At 32.5% G+C, this 17,937-nt stretch overlaps 1 protein-coding gene across 1 annotated transcript; it reads right to left on the reverse strand.

Moving 5' to 3' along the window:
- Positions 1 to 6,122: 6,122 nt before the first annotated feature.
- On the reverse strand, positions 6,123 to 7,061 carry LOC133201565 (rho-related protein racL-like). The gene is made up of 2 exons (XM_061337367.1): positions 6,891 to 7,061; positions 6,123 to 6,703 (listed from the first exon to the last, which is right to left on the reverse strand). Exons 1-2 carry the CDS (start codon positions 7,045 to 7,047, stop codon positions 6,252 to 6,254), a joined length of 609 nt encoding a protein of 202 aa, XP_061193351.1. The 5' UTR covers positions 7,048 to 7,061; the 3' UTR covers positions 6,123 to 6,251.
- Positions 7,062 to 17,937: the final 10,876 nt, after the last annotated feature.

A 17,937-nucleotide genomic window follows, 5' to 3' on the forward strand; every position in this document is an offset into this window, starting at 1 on the left:
TTTTCGAGCAAGTGAAGAAGAACACTCCTTGTATAGAAAAAACATTATAAACAGAATATATTTCGTTAGTAAACATTTACATATTTTGAAGTATGCTTTTATCATCATCATGCACAAATGTTAAAAGTTAATACAATTTGCTAAAAATTTGGCAATATTTTATTTACGCGCAATAGTCATTTGGTATTTCTAAGCCATAAAAAAAATAACGAATTTTGGTTTTGGTTGTTGCTGTATATAATATCTTTATATACGAGAATGATTTTTTTAAAGTTGTCAGTCTCACGTAATAACGCGAAAATAAAGTTCTCGCTTATAAAAGTCATTCACAATACTGTTGTTTAAAAAAAAAAATGATGATCAAATTAAGATGCATGAGAGTTGTATTTTTCAAGAGTTATCGATCTTAGTACTAATCGAGCGAAAGCCCTATGTCAAACACATGGCCGTAGGAACGGGGGGGGGGGGGGGGGGGCTCCCGAATAATTTTGCCGATATATAGATTACCAAGTAATCTATATACTACATGTATATGCTTGTGCCCCCTCAATAAAAACGTTTGATGACTTTTTTTTTTTTTTTGCTTATCAGGAAATTTTTGGTAGTGCCCCCTCAACTGTCAACTGAAAATATATGTGCCCTCCAAACTGAATTTGCTTCCTACGGGCCTGAAACATACATGGAACAGGCCTGTAGAATGCCGGGAACGGGGGACGCCGCCCTTTTTCTGAGTACGTTATTCTGCTATAGTAATCTTTCATTAAGATGCTGATTGCCCCCATCCCCCTCAACCCCCCATTTTTCTTGCTGTAAGGTCAAACTCTGCCAAATTCCAGAATTTGGACAGTTTTTTTTTTTTTTTTTTTTTTTTTTTTTTTTTTTTTTTTTGCTTGTCCCAATTTTTTGGAAGTTCACCCCCCCCCCAACTTTTGAAATTTAAAACCGTTGCTTCGGGTCTGTGGAGGACATTTTCATGTAGTTTTATTTTATCTACACCTATCAAACCGAAAATTAAAGATACACGACGTCAATTTTCAAGTGATGGCAAACAGTGTTTTACATCATCTGTCAATAATGATTAAATGATTTCTTTTTTATGAGTAACGTAATTTCATCACAATCACTGAAAATCTATTTTATTTTTACGGTGATGATGGATAATGCTTATATGTATCTACAGAAATGCCAAAATGCTCATTTAAATATTCCATACTGAACATAATTTTGTACCAACGAGCTTAAAAATACTATACTACGTTAAATGCTCATAAATATATTTTTTATTGTATTAAATATAAGGTGTACTTAAAAGGAAAAGAAAAATAATTTTTGACCAGGTGTTCTTATAAACTACCTGAAATGCAATTTCACTTTAAGGAAATATTGAAAAATGTAATTCTTGAAAATTAACATATTATAATATATACTTGCTCCTTTTCCCGAGATTTCACAAAAAACATAAGAAATTAACATTTTTAAATACAATTCTTTTGCATTAATTCAGTAACAATGTCAATAAGATATCATATTTAAATTATTTTTATGGTCGAACAAATTAAGCATGTGTTAATAAGGACCCATGAACTTAACAGAACTTAAACCACAAGAAAAAAAACTTTACGGCTATTATATATTTAAATTATTAAAACTTTTTTTTTTGTTTTGCTAAAACCCAGATGCACTTTTATACCCACAACCAGTAATGCTTTATGAAAATAATGTAATTTTTAAAGTAAAAAGGTAATGGAAGGAGACATTAAAAAGGACCCTTTAACACAAAGAAAATTTTCCACAAATTTACCACAAAACAAGAGGCCCAAGGTCCTTAACGGTCACCTGAGTAGAATACAACAATTTAGAAGTTAAATACACTGATAGATGAAGCTTTGTTGCCCTAAAGCAAGAGAAGTAGGAAGATCAGGATCAACAAAATAATTAGTCTAGTATTCAGTATCAACTCATAACTTAAGTTCTAATCTGTCCCCCACTTAACATTATCACCATGCAGACTATTAACAAACTATTAGTGCTTCTGTACTATTTTTAAACCCATATTAAGACCTCTAGCATTGACCTCTCTTATGGTCTTTGAAGAACTTTTAATAAGATAAGTTATTTTTGTCTCATTTTTATTTATCTATTATTTACAGATCTGCCTGATTATTAAAACTAAGAAAGTACTTTTTGAATTATACGATAAACATTCTTGCATAATTATCTTATTCTATTAATCTTTCAAATACATTATTTACAGTGATTAATTATCAAAGGTGAATGGAAAAGGGGAATAACTTCTCTCAGTAGAATACAAATTAATAAAGCCCTGTCCAGGACCAGAATGCTTAGACAAATGGTCCAGATGTTCAAAAATCTGGTAGAAATACGCTTACTTATATCATTTAAACTTTTACTCAGTTTGCTTCCAATATGCCCAGAAGCAGAGAAGAATTTCACAGGTACAATGCATTTTCACTACAGATTCAACAAAGCCTTACCCTAACACCAGAACCCAAGACCAAAGGTCAAGAAATTTACAAATTTGGAAGAGTTACCCTCATCATCATAACTATGGACTTCAAAGAATTAACACTTTTCCACTATATTATCAAAAGCCCCCCCCCCCTTCCTCGTTATGCCAGAACCCCTGACCCTAGGACCACAAGATTTAAAAATTCTGTTCGAAGCTCCCATCTTCATCATAGCTAAGCAATTTATTTATCAGCTCAACACTAAGGAGCAGACAGGATTAGTTAATGATTAATTAATAGAGTTAATGCATTTTCACTATATAATCAATAGAGCCCCCCCCCCCCAAGAACCCCAAAAACTGAGGCCATGTATTTAAAAATTTTGGAAGAGGCATCCTTGCCTATCTTAATCATGCACTTAGTTTGTTTAAATAATCTCCAGTAGCAAAGAAGAAGATTTTCATAGAATCAATGCATTTTTACTATATAATCAATAGAGCCCCGCCCTAACACCGGAACCCCTGACCCTGGGGCCATGAAATTCACAATTTTTAAAAAGGCATCCTTATGCATCATAACCATGCACTTAGTTTGTTTAAATAATCTCCAGTAGCAGAGAAGAAGATTTTCAAAGAATCAATGCATTTTCACCATATAATCAATACAGCCCCGCCCTAACACCAGAACCCCTGACCCAGGGGCCATGGCTTTCACAATTCTGGAAGGGCCCCACCTCCTCATCATAACTATGTACTTAGTTTATCATCTTAATGCCCAGGAGCAGAGGAGAAGATTTTCAAAGAATTAATGCATTTTCACTATATAGTCAATAGAGCCCCGCCCTAACACCAGAACCCCTGACCCTGGGGCCATGAAATTCAAAATTTTGGAAGAGGCTCTCTTGCTCATCATAACTATGTACTTAGTTACTTAATTTAATACCCAGGAGCAGATAAGATTTTCAAAGAATTAATGCATTTTCAATAGGTAGTCGATAGAGCCCCGCCCTAACACCAGAACCCCTGACCCTGGGGCCATGAAATTCACAATTCTTGAAAAGGCACTTTTGCTCATCATAACTATGTACTTAGTTACTTTATTTAATACCCAGGAGCAGAGAAGAAGATTTTCAAAGAAATAATGCACTTTCACTATATGATCTATATAGCCCCACCCTGGGGCCAGAACCCCTGACCCTGGGGCCATGAATTTCACAATTTTGGAAGAGGCACTCTTGCTCATCATAACTATGTACTTAGTTACTTTATTTAATACCCAGGAGCAGAGAAGAAGATTTTCAAAGAATAAATGCATTTTCACTATATAATCTACAGAGCCCCGCCCTAACACCAGAACCCCTGACCCTGGGGCCATGAATTTCACAATTTTGGAAGAGGCACTCTTGCTCATCATAACTATGTACTTAGTTACTTTATTTAATACCCAGGAGCAGAGAAGAAGATTTTCAAAGAATAAATGCATTTTCACTATATAATCTACAGAGCCCCGCCCTAACACCAGAAGCCCTGACCCTGGGGCCATGAATTTCACAATTTTGGAAGAGGCACTCTTGCTCTTCATAACTATGTACTTAGTTACTTTATTTAATACCCAGGAGCAGAGAAGAAGATTTTCAAAGAAATAATGCACTTTCACTTTATGATCTATATAGCCCCACCCTGGGGCCAGAACCCCTGACCCTGGGGCCATGAATTTCACAATTTTGGTAGAGGGCTCAATGCTTATTACAATGATGCCAACAGTTTGACTGCTTGATGTCCGGGAGTAAAGAAGAAGATTTTTAAAGATTGCATTATTTTTGGTGGTTTTAGCCCCACCCCTCAGGCCCCAGGGGGGCAGGGACCATGAAATTCACAAATTTTGTTTCCCTTCACCCATAGATGCTATATGCTAAATTTGGTTGAAATTGGTTAAGCGGTTATAGAGAAGAAGCTAAAAATGTTCAAATGTTAACGCACGACGCACACCGCACGACGCACGCCGACGGACGAGAACGGATAGCAATAGGTCACCTGAGTGACTCAGGTGACCTAAAAAGAGAGTGACCTGACATGTAACCTTCTAAAACGTTTTTAATTGTTTATACATCAACAATCTGCAAGAACCCCTGTGGAGGTAATAAATACATGTTAAGGGCCCTTGATAATTGTAAAAAAAAAAAAATACATTATATTTGCGGACGCTATAACATATATTTTTATTAATCTCTAAATCCTAAAGCACCCATCAACAATATGACCTCTTGCGGTTGTGCGGAACTAATGTTAGTAAGGACACTTCAAAATCGAGAAAAAAAATCAACCGCATACAATTTTAACATTTGGCTTATTAAAACATTGTTTTTCTTCTTTTTCCAAATGTACCCATCAACAACATGAACCCGTGTGGTGGTTATGGAATTGAAAAAAAAGGATAATTGACGCTCGTGTAATCCAGCGTGTATTCGTAGGATTGTGTACATAACGTATTCTCGTGATACAGCAGAATACATAAGCTACTTACACTATTTAGAGAAAGTTACTCTAGTGTAAAATAGTTGTAAGGAAGACGGGTTTTTTTTGCGTGGGTTGTGTCTGTTTAGAAAACGGGTGATCTATTTGTACGTATTTAAGTGGGCATTTGGTGCTGAATCTTTCTGTTCAAGCACGCATGTCAAAGAAAAATGTAAACCGAAGGAACCCTTAAAGTGTACATAATCACCATGGTAATAGTAATCAGAAAATAAGTCGGCAAAATGTGTTCTTTGTCAGTTTATTGCAATTTAAAAACGTGCCACAAGCCTAGAAAAATAACCAATTATTCAATTTAAGAAAACAATACAACGATGCAACAACATGTGTACGTTTACAAATACCGCACCTTGACAATTTGACTAAGTGTAATGCTTCAATTGTTGTCTAAGTAAACTTTTTTACATGATTATGACATAACCCTGGAAAACAACAATGGAAAACATGATTTTCATTTTTCTACACCGAAGATGAAGCTTGCTGCTAATATCTTACAGAATTGCCACTTCTTTTGAATGTTGAATATAAAACAAAGAAGGGCGTGCAGGCAAGTCTGTCACAGGAGTATTTCATCGTATGTACTTAAAATGGAAAAAAAAATTAAGATGAAGGTGGGAATAATCAATAAGAGCAACCAAGATAAGAAGGTTTGCAAATGTGGAATTATATTATATAAAAATATTCCGTTTAAAGCGCTTATGCTCTTCTTGGTAGGTACGTTACCAATTTTGCAACCACACCTAACAGTGTCAAAACCACGAACCAATATATTCATATTCTTACGAAACAGTGTTCTTATGAATACTTAAACTTTTAACCTGTGAAACCTCATTTACTGAATAACATACTATATAGTTACATGTTTATGTGAATTAATTAAAGCAATGTATCGTATATACTACTGTGGGGTCACTACATCGCTGTTTGGTATAGGTTAACAAAGGAACGAATAAATTATCCTTTTCAAAAACATATTTCAGGTGAAGGTCAGACTTGGTTTTAATTTCCGCTTCACTGTGAATTTTTATACCCATTGTTTCCTTTCTTACTCCCTATATTAATTACCACCACCATGATACAGTTGGCAATGATAGGAAGACCAATACATTAATAACAGTAAATGTTAATTTTAAACATTTTAATGAAATTGGACGCATTGATATAAACAATTTGAAAACGTAATAAATAGAAATAATGAACACACAAGGAATGGAATTTGACTAGAAAATAAGTAACATTCTGATAGAACAGTTTAATTTGTACCCAGTAGTCTGCGCACAAGATTCACAGGCGATCGCCTTCGTTTTGTCTTTTTTCCGATCTTAGCCACGTGTTTGAAAATTTCAGTGAAACTGGACGGGAAGGCTGAGCTGCATTCCATGAAATAGTCTGCACCAATTTGGCGCGAAAAATCAGCACCCTCTGTTTTACTGACGGGAGGGTCCTGATCTAGGCACACAGAGTCACGAATGTCCGTCTGTGTTCCCACCACCACAAGTTTGATTTTTTTGCCAAGGAATTTCTTGATTTCTGGAATCCATTTGTCCCTTATGTTCATAAGTGAAGTCCTGTCTATTACACTATAACACAGAATAAAAACATTGCTGTCCTTGTATGCAAATTCTCTGATTGCAGAATGTTCTTCTTCACTTGAACAATCAAATAAGTTAATAGTGATATCTTCTCCGTCTAAATTGGTTGTTCCTGCAATAAAAGAAGTAAAATTATTTATCTTTGAAGTTGCAAATAGTCAGGTATATTTTAAATATTTCTTATAGAAAAAAATAATATTTATTTATTTATTTATATTCTTTTTTTGCAGTTTTCTTTTTTTTTCTCTCTCTCTCTCTTTGAAAATAAAATCATATAATTATCCAATAATGAAAATTACCTGCAATATTGTCAAAAATCGTCGACTCGTAATTATTGTTCTGCATATCTAAGTTGGCCTCGCTTTCCCCTAGGCCCCTGCTAATAGTGGATTTGCCAACTTTCTTGTCCCCCACTATCGTACACTGTACACAACTCATCTCACTAGAAACGACCATCTTCCTCAGTAACTTAGCGTCAACTGATTCACATCAGACCAAGTTCTGGGGTTTAAATACGCGGGCACCTGCTGCACTCGTCAATAACATGAACTCACTAAGGATAGTGATCACTGATCGCACTGAGCCAATATCGTGACCCTCTCCGGTGGTGATCAATGCAGCGTCTCTTAATCTCCGTTTTGTTTTTAAATCTATCGGGCTGACACCTCTGCAAGATTTAGTTTCTCCTATCTATTGTATATAAGACATAATGTGTATCACTTGAAATAATTTGTTTGTCTTGTTAAGCTGTTTACTCTCAATAGCCATGCCGCTGTCGGTCTACCCAATGGATTAACCACGGTATATAGGTTTTGTGTGGTATGTATACGTACATGTATTTATTTTGAGGGTATGACGATACAATATTTTTATGTCATTGTAGTATTCGTAGGCAGTGCAATTATATTATTTTTAGGATTGAAAAAAATGTACAATTCATTGTAAAGACGTAAGCAAAACAGCATGGTTTGTAACATATAATATATGCTTTGTATGCTTGCAATGAGGCTGCAGTGAAAGAAATTTAATCCTTCCCTCAATGGTAATTGTTTTCATTTTTCAAAGAGCGGGCAAGGTTAACTAACATTAATATTATTCAGTGAACAATATCATTGACTGCCGCCGGTAAAATGTACCCAAGGAAAATTCAACAGTCATATATAAATATGTGAAATCTAATGAAAATAAAATCTTGTCGTCTATGACAGCTATACAAACGTTTGTGTAGATATTAAACTGTAGTCAGCTGTATGACTTCAATAGTAACAGAGTCTAGAGTTTTGTTTATCTGTACCGGGTAGCATTTTAATTAACACTTAGGGGCTCGTGTCGAACTGCTCAACAGAACAACAGCTAGATTCCACAAACAACAGAATATGACATCGTGGATTCTGATACTGAACTTAGAATTTGGGTCACCGAGTGTAGTTTCTCAATAAATGATTTGCAATTCTTCTACAAGGACTATCCGGCCCATGTGGGCTGACATTATTTTTTTATGACCTAGGGTACATACATTATTGAAATTATCAATAAAAATGCAAAACGCTTTGACTTATCATTGTATACTTTTGCATATCATTCTTTCTGAAGAACGCAATGCGTGGTCTTTGCTTCAAGCATTATAAAATATAGGTGAACAACTTTTGATGAACCTAATTACAAAAAGGACCTTGTAACATATTCATTAAATAAAATTAAATACAGGAAGTTTTAACCTACATTTACCATTAGAATGCTTCATCAGCTAAAACTCTTCGTATAAAGCAAATTTTTCAAGTTAGCAGCCAATGCTGAAATCGGAACACCATGATTCTTAATACTAGATCATGCAAACTTTCGACTAGAAAATGAACTAAAATAACAATTGCTTTTCATGAGAGAGACAAAGTGTCGGACCCATTGAAATCTGTACTAAGAAGTGGGTTATGCTGAGTTAATCTGTAAATTTTGGGTCAGGGAGGGTGTTTGAAGTTTTTTTCTTCCCAAGCTTGTTGTCAGATATTGATTAGTTAAACTGTCTGGTACGAAGCACTTCCACCGAGATAATCTGATTTTAACTGCATGGAAAAGTACTCACATTATAGATTTGTACCGGAAATAGGTAAATGAATTATTAATAGGTGTAATTAATGAATCTGACAACTAATCTTAAATAGTTTTATCTGTTTAATAAAAATTGTTAAAGACAGATTAGCGATGGATTTACAAAGGCTATCAAGAGTACGAAGAAATAAAACCTACATGTATTTAACATTATCCCCTATCCTAACTGGGTGCTTACAAAGAGGGTTGTTTTGTTAATTATGTTAAATAAGTTCATAGGACATGCACAACCAACATTATAGCAAAGTAAAAATGAGGAAGATTTATCGTTAAAAATCACATGCACTTGTTTCTGTAAGGGGGTAAACTACAATTAAGTGTTGTGTTAAAAAACGAAACACTAAACTTTAACAATTAGATGGCAACCTTTAAATATTTTCTATTTTCTTAGAACGGTTTCTTGTACTATATCCAATATACTCTAATTATTAAAAACTTAACTGAACCAAGAGATCTATGCTTTTCTTGACACTTTTCTGTATTTTTTATTACATCTTCATTATACTGTTTACTGAGAAACTATTTGCATCTACGTAAAAGTTGTAAAATGCTTTTAGTAAGAGAAGCAGAACACATCCTTTACAAATTTTCATTTATTCTTAAAGAATAAACTTGCATGGAAGTGCCGTATTGTGAAATGAAATGTGAAGATAACGAAAAGTGATCATGGTCAAAAGTCCAGTTAAACAATATAAATCGCAGCAGTTAACACGGACCTCTGTAAACAGAGGTAGGATCAGGTGCTATGGAGGAGTAAATATCCCTTGTCAACCGGTCACACCCGCCCTGTTTTATCGGTTATATGTTTTATCCAATGTTTCCTTGATCACTAGTACATGTTTTAAAAATAGCCCAACATACCAAAGCAAGGTAAACCCTTTTATACGAGTTATTAAGTTACTAACTCTAACCATCAGCTTTATGTAAAAAAAAAAAAAAAAAAAAAAAAGATACATATTTTTTTCTCTGATGGATTTGATTTTTATTAATTTGATTCAATATGTATTTAAACACTAATTTAACACGTCTTTTGAAGGATTTGCACTGGTGTAAACTCGGAAACAACCATACAAAATTTATTATCAATGCAACCTTTCTGAAGCTGAAACCACCATTTACCATTTACCACAATAAACTTAACAATTATTCAATCTCAAATAAATTTTGAGAAGTTTACATTAAATGCCCTAAACATACTTCACCCAACCTAATCTTTCAGAACCCTTTTTTATCTGTTTCTTGAACATATATTCTATTTTGTAATATTTTTTGTGAAGGAAAAATATTTTATGATGGAAGTAGAACACATTACAATGTAATATTGTAGCTAAACATTTTGATTTTATAACTGTGGCATTATTTTAAGAATTACAAAAAAAAATCATTACTTTTGCAATTTTATTGATAAGATCTACAAAAATCGAACAAAAAAAAACGACTAGAAGTGTTAAACTAATGGGATGTTGATAAAAACATGTAAAATCTTTACAGTTTAAATAGATTCTATCATTCAACTACCGTACAAACTTATTATAGAAGTGTTTCATCTCCCACAGAAATCAAGCATTCATCCCCCCTATTTTTTGAATGAAAGGTCACACTCTATTTTCGTATTCTTATCAGAGATACTGATAGGAAGTGCTACAACCTAAGTGTAAATTCTTTCGATTTTTGGAGTATTTTTGGGATACTTGATCTAATTATCATTGAATGAAAGAATATCAAAGAATTTCTAGGTAAACGTGCTTGGTTTATTTAGCAATAGAATAATGCACTATAGGAATAAATGTCATTCAAAACATCTGCACTTAGAAAATAATGTTGAAATATTAGGAATATTTGAAACTTAAGATATTACATAAGATTTAAACTTTATGAACGACTTCAGTAATTATTTATTTTCAGCAGTCTTCAAATCTGACCAATGCTGAAAATTAAAAAAAATTATCAAGTCTAATATGAAAAGTTTTATGGAAGCTAAATTTTGTAAAAACCTAATTTTTTTGGAGATGATACTATTTATACCAAAAAGAGCCAGTCTAATTAGATTGTTCAAAGTGGTTGCTTTTATTTGATGTACGTAGCAAAATCAATACCTACGTGATTAATTTTAAATTATTTGTAACATTTTTTGAAGTAACGTTATTTACATGTAGTCTGATCATCCGTTTTGAGAAAGAAATTAATCACGATTTTGTAATGCTTTTTATTTCATTAATCAAATTTTAAAAAATGCATATTTTAAAATATTTTAGTATTAGTTGAGCGCATGCCTTTTGCAATATTTTACAGTTAAATTTGAAATAACCGTAAAAATAAAATCAATTAACAAATGAGATAATGCAGTTTTCCAGAAGCAGTTTTTTTAATTAGTCACTGGTAAGGCAAATGGATTTCCAAATTAAACTGATAATTTCACAATAAATACCTTATACATCAGTAGTATTGAATATCAAATTTGAGATAAGTTAAAATGTTTTCTTCAAATTGCTTAGACTGGTTTTAACCTCTTCATTTTTAATATCAGATTCACTATTTTATGTTTTTCTTGAAAGCGTCATAATTATTTAACGTTTTATTAAGCTAATATAGAGTCTAATTAGAACACATTGTAATGCTATGTTAAATCTAAGGTTTCTGATTTTATCATATTTTCACTATTCCAAGAAAAAAAATTCAATATGTTGATAATTTCGTGTATTCATAAAAAAATTCGAACAAGACACTCACTAGAAGTACATGTATTAGGGTAAACGTGTTTAATAATTATAATACGCATAGATTTTATCAATATGCGAACAGAGGTTGAACTCGTATAAACTTATCGTAGAGTGTTTTATCTGCATGCGAAATCATTGCGGTTTCTTTTTTTCGTGAATGAAGGGGTCATACATACTTTATTTTTATAGATACTAATAAAAAGAGCTGTCTTAATCGTAAATTCTTTCGTTTCGTTTTCGTTTTTTGGATTATTTTCGGAATACTTGGTCTTATCATCAAAAAGGGAAGGAACATCAAAGTATTTCCAGATAAATGTGCTTGATTTGTTTGCAATAGAATAATGCTCTACAGGAATAAATGCCATTGAAAACATCTGCACTTGTAAATATTCAATTATCATCAGTCTTAATACCTTACCTATGCTGGTAATAAAAATTAATTATAAGTTTTATATCTAATTTGCATGCATGAGAACTCCCATACTTACAATGAACAAAACGTTTTATGAAATCTAATAATTTGTAATAACCTTCATTACATGAAACTGACACAGTTTTATATCTTTGTTTTATCTTTACAAGGTATATGCTTTTGTTTTGTTTTCTTCCAACAATTTTGTAAAAACTTGTTATTTAAAATATAAATTTTCCAAATTAAAAGCTCAAATTTTCAAATTTATCTGATAGTGTTTTCTGTCAACATTGACAAAATAATATCAAAACAGTGTAACAGTATTGATAGATAATGGAACTTTGCATGAATTAATATGAAACAATTATCCCAACCGCAAAGGGATGCCAAGATTTGTTCTGTGGTCCCTTAAGGGGTTTCTAAATTAAACATTTAACTATATACATGAAGACATAACAGACGGCTTTCCTATTTTCAGAGATACACCTGTAACAGTGATTTTGAACACACGTCATGATTAAGAAAATCATGATGAGGCCATCATTAAAAATATCTTTGTTTCCCCTAACCCGACCCTAAAATTTCAAGTTGAGTAGGTAGGTAGGTAAATTATTATTTTTTTCTGACAGCAGTTTTGAAAATACATTCTGAAAATTGAATAATATTCTATAAATAAGAAAGAACAAAAGAAATCGATTTTTAAACCGAATATCATACAAATGAAATTTAAAAGCAACATGTATGGTAAATTAATTCACAAATATTATTCATTTGAACTTGTGAAATATCTCAGGCCAGCGTAAATTTATTGAAATTGAATTTTTACAAAAAGACAAGATTTCGCAAATATTCAACCATCGGCCATCCGAGTATATTTTTTTCAAACCTACTATATCCGAGTGCTTACACAGATAAAATGTCAAGGGCTTCGCGTGGCGCAGTAATTCTTAGACTAGTGTTTCGTTTTGGAGTCACGACGCAATTCAGGAGCTTATTCTACGTCACAGGTTCCGACGTGGGGCGTGGAAACTGGTCAGTCAAATGAGACCGTAAAAAACGTAGGGCCATGCAGTGTCACAGTATACATGTAGATGTTGGCACGATAAATTAAGATCCCTTACTGATGCTTTATGATCAATGACCATAAGTGCCGAGAAAAAGTCTAAATTAGGAGCCCTCCACCAGGCAGGTGTTCAAATGTTGTCGACCCAGCAATTTTTAAAGGTATTTTAAAGCAAAGAAACAACCTATTTCAAGGTCCCAACTAAAGAAAAGAAAAATACACTGGACGTCTCAGGAAGCCTTACCATAAGCCAACTTTAAAGATTTCAACACTATTTGAAAAGAGAGTACCTGTATAAACAATATTTAATTCAACCAAACCATATCTAAAATGATTATAGTTTCATATATCTAATATTAAAGTTAAAAGGAATGAAGAAACGACATCCGAATTATATTTATCAAGATGAAATAATTATACAAAGATATATTTACAAATCCTATGGTCCTATATAGTAAAAATAGAATCATACATGAAGTGTTTTTTTTATAGATCGAAACGAATGAAATGCAGTGAAATTTATTGATATGCATACACAGAGTGGGCCCCTCATCTGCTCATGAGGCAGGCTTTGTCATGCTTACTACGTACGTTAATTTTAGAAGACGCATTTGTAAATACCATCTTAACACTCCTTAGTCATGGTATATTTAATTCACGAAATGTTTCAAGAGTGTAGAAGTATAATAAGTTAAACATGTATATTAAGATTGATACATCGCCGTTGTTTTATAACACAAAATAACCCTCTGTGGCCACATGTTGTGGGCGCCAAATGAGAGTAAAACAAAAGCCGCCATTCTGATAAAAAACGAATTTTGATGAAATTGTATTTTATAAAGTTGATAAACAATAAAAATAAATATTTGAATAATCTTATTTAAAAAATTTTCCAGTCGGCACAATTTAAGTGGGTCGGTCGCGTTAGGGGAAACAAACCTATTTTTTTATTATGGCCTGATGATGTATTTTTAATTGATGTCACAATCTTATACATGTATTATGAAAAAACTGAAAAATAACGGCAGTAAAAACAATCTAATAGGGTAATTAAAATTAGATGTTCTGAATCCGCTACCGTTTTTCAAATTTAACAATTCAGCGGATTCAGAGCATTTAATTTTATTAGATCGGGGTAGAAATTCATTTTGTTTATCGTTGATTACTATGATTACATTAAATGTAAACAAAGTCTAGTTACTTCTGTTTGAAAACGTATTTTCTCTCAATTTTGATGCTTCAGAACAACAGTTTACAAAGTCAATACTAGTAACATCAAAACATCGACTTTTCAAAACTTTATACAGCCATTTCTCACGATTAATTACATGTAAAGATTAGGCTTTTTTGATATCATAGACAACTGCTTCTTCTATAAAGATTTTCACTAAGATTTTTCAAATACTAATTGTTAAGCCATTATTTACACAATGAATTGTCGACGGATTTTTCCGTTATTTCTCGATCATGACAAGGAGCACACGGCGGGTGTGACCGGTCGGCATGGAATGCTCACTCCTCCATGACACCTGATCCCACCTCTGATGTTTTAGAGGTCCGTGCTAGCTCTGCTCCAAAATTTGTATTGTTTAATGGACCTTTGAATACTGTTCGTTATCGCCATACATTTCATAAAGATGGAACTCATAAATTTTCTTATTTTGTGATTGGTCATCTACAAAATTTTTTTGTAAAAATCATTCTGATTCCATATAAGTAGTCTGGGGTTGCTATTAAAAGGATGCTGGTGTTTCTCATTGACAACATCTATGTAGTCTATGGAGACCAGGTCTTCCAATAATCTGGATAATCACGGAATCTAACACTAATTTTGCTCCTTAATTATTAGCCGACTAGTTTTTATATTCCTATGAAGCAGAATGTATTCAAAAACTACTACACGAGTAGAAGAAAAAACTTACCGTGGCCTTCAACTCGACATTCAGATATATCGACGACATTGTGTCGTATTTTGACTGACATTTTCATACCATTGTTAGACCTTTTTTGGATACTAAATTTTACTACAGATTGCTCCGTCTACCTGATCGATACATAGGACTCAAAGCAGGTGTGACCGGTCGACAGGGGATGCTTACTCCTCCTAGGCACCTAATCCCACACTTGGAATTTCAAGAGGTCCGGGTCTTATGCCCTGTTCGCAGATTTTTTGTGTGTGTGATAACGAGCACTCACTGTTTGTTATCTTCACCTTCTTCATCGCAAGCATTTTAAAACATAAAGCATTCTCATATTTGGGACATAAACGGAAAGAAGTTAATTTGAAAAATGAAAAGAAATCGACATTGGAGTTTGCATTTTAGTATTTTGTAAAACTCTCTGAAGTTTCTATTATTCAGTTGAATGGATTTTAAAGCAATTTTTAACTTCCCTTTAATCCATAAAGGTCTCTGTGAACTTATACAAAACTCAGAATGGGGGATGTTTGCTTATAAAGAACTAAAAAATAACTATGACTTGACCAAAATTTCATGTCTACTTTCGCTTCACATTTTCCCAGAGACAAAACATGTTCAAATCTTCACATAAACGATCATAACAAAAATACTTCATATTTGTTTATAGAAATAACAACATATATCAAATGTATATCCGGAAAATTCTTTACATCATGTATTTTCATTATATTTCATACATATTTATTTCAAATTGTGGACTTCGGTAAAAATTCCAGAAAAAATGTTTTTTGCTGTGTAAGTATTGCTATAAGTTAAGGGAGGGCCTTTAATGTCATAATTATGTTTGTGCCAAAGTATTCATGCAAAGAAGAAGAAAAATCTAAACAAATTATCCATCCCCTCTAAGCAAAAAGTCATCGACATAGCATTTAATAAGCATTTAATTCATAGTTTTGGTATACCTCTGTGGATCGAGCAATGTTCTTTGCCTTCAAGGATTCTCGTGAAATGATAAAATAAATCCATGTATTAAAAATAGTATCAATGCCAATTATATTTTTAGAGATATTTTTGAACACTCCTTTATCTGATAAACATTATTTTTAGCATCTTTGGGAGGATTATCCAAATATATGAACTCAGAGATAAGTTTGTTTTTTTTTCGGGATTCTGACCGCACTGTTGATAAGAAAGCAATTTGGAAAGTGACAAGATGTAATTTTGAAGCAAAATACTCGAGCAATTGAAAATCCCTTTTTGACTTCGATCTAAATCAGATCATATTATTGAAAAAAAAATGAATAAAAAAAATACCGTGGACTTCAGTTATTAAGGTTTTGGTTTCCAGCTAAAGAATGTAATAGAATAGTTAAGAATCTGCTAATTAGTATACTATTCTATACATCATACACAAAAAAAAATTATTATACATGAAAATCATTTAATAAAAATATAAAATGCAGAACATTTAAGGTATTTTTGCATCCTTTTTGCAAATCATGAAGTCTACACACTCCTATAAAATTTACAAATTTTGACCAAATATGTCCAAACAGTAGATTGAATTTCTAGCAGTCACTCATCACATATTTCCCCAAAGGGAACGTGGACTCTTCCTCTTTTTCTGAAATGTGAAATTTTCACGTAAACGATAACAAAACCGAGCCACCTCAATGTTTAAAGAAATAACAACAAATAGCAACAAATACTAAAATACATGTCCTCGTGCTATTTTCATGATGACAAGTGAAATTGGACACATAAGGTGTTCATCATATTAACATTTAAAATATGTATTTAAAAGTGCAGCAAAAATGTAAATATTTAATGTCATGATGATTTCGTTTATTTTTTCAAAGGGCAGTTTCACTCCTGTGGTATTTTTGGTTATTATCATAATTATTGAAAGAAAAATTGTCCTCTATAAAAAAAAAATAAATTCTATTTTTTTTTCTTCTATTTTTAATTAAAATATCTATGCTGATATTATAGTTAAACTCATTTGGCAGAATCTATAGATATCTTTGAACAGAGTATTTATATCTTTGATGCTGCATCAATACTTCTTGCCGACGAAAATATAAATGTTCTACATAACCAATCAAAATTAATTTTAGAAATTATAATGTGTTTGACCATTTGAAAAACTATGAAAAGAATAAATACACGTACATCTAAGCACCATTGCTGCTTCTCTGTTTTATCACATTGATTTACCGGTCCTTTCTTCGACTTCTCTGGCAACTGAGCTCCTATTAATAATAAACCTTATAATTTTATGATTTGCTATAATTTATTTTTTAAAAAGTAAAAATCTTAAATATCTTCTACTGGCAACATTGAGATGAAACTTTCTGTGATAGATATTAAAAAGCTATTGTACTTGGTATTTTTGTGTCTCTATAAAAATAATTTTTTTGCCATAAAAATCTCTCTTTTAATTGCATTATTATGTTTAGGTCTGAAGTGTTTCCTTTTGTCTACTTTTAAATGGTATTTAATTAACTAACCATTTTGATAAAAATGATACCCATGGTTAAGAAATAATGGTTTGAGAGAGGTCCATGAAGAAATCTTGTGATCATCTGAAAAAGGGGGATATGATTGTGCCGAGTTAACTTTGCAACAGTCAGACCACACGAAGACCCTAATTATCAGAACCAATTCAGTCAATTGTAAGTTTTAGATTATAATCAGCACCAGGATCCTCTAATGCAACAGGTGTCCTTTGGAGTTCATTTAAGAATGACATTTTTCATGTACTATAAGAATAATCTCTCTCTCTCTCTCTCTCTCTCTCTCTCTCTCCTATTAACATACTTTCTTAATTTGCTCCTGGCAACATACATGGATTCTATATCAATAAAAAGTACAGTGCGTATTTTGCTTCATCCTTTTTCCATAGCAAACAGAATAACAAGACTTATTTTTAATCACAAGATTTTTTAAAAAAAATTGTTCCCTAGGTTGAAATACCATGATTATTACCATTGACAACAATTGTTTAGAAATAATTCCTGATTTTTTCCCTATAAGAATATCTGTGTCAACATTGCGTGGATTGATGTACTGGAAACAAGCTATCAATGCCTAATTGATACGAAAAAATGCTCATCAACTTGATCA

Source organism: Saccostrea echinata, unplaced genomic scaffold, assembly GCF_033153115.1.
Source record: "Saccostrea echinata isolate AGI-Se365-2 ecotype Australia unplaced genomic scaffold, CSIRO_AGI_Sech_v1 ptg000002l, whole genome shotgun sequence".
Lineage (NCBI taxonomy): Eukaryota > Metazoa > Mollusca > Bivalvia > Ostreida > Ostreidae > Saccostrea > Saccostrea echinata.

Coding starts and splice junctions, on each gene's coding strand:
- LOC133201565 (XM_061337367.1), bottom strand. CDS start 7,047: ATGGTCGTTTCTAGTGAGATGAGTTGTGTACAGTGTACGATAGTGGGG. Junction 6,704..6,890: donor GATTTTTGACAATATTGCAG/GTAATTTTCATT, acceptor CTTTTATTGCAG/GAACAACCAATTTAGACGGA.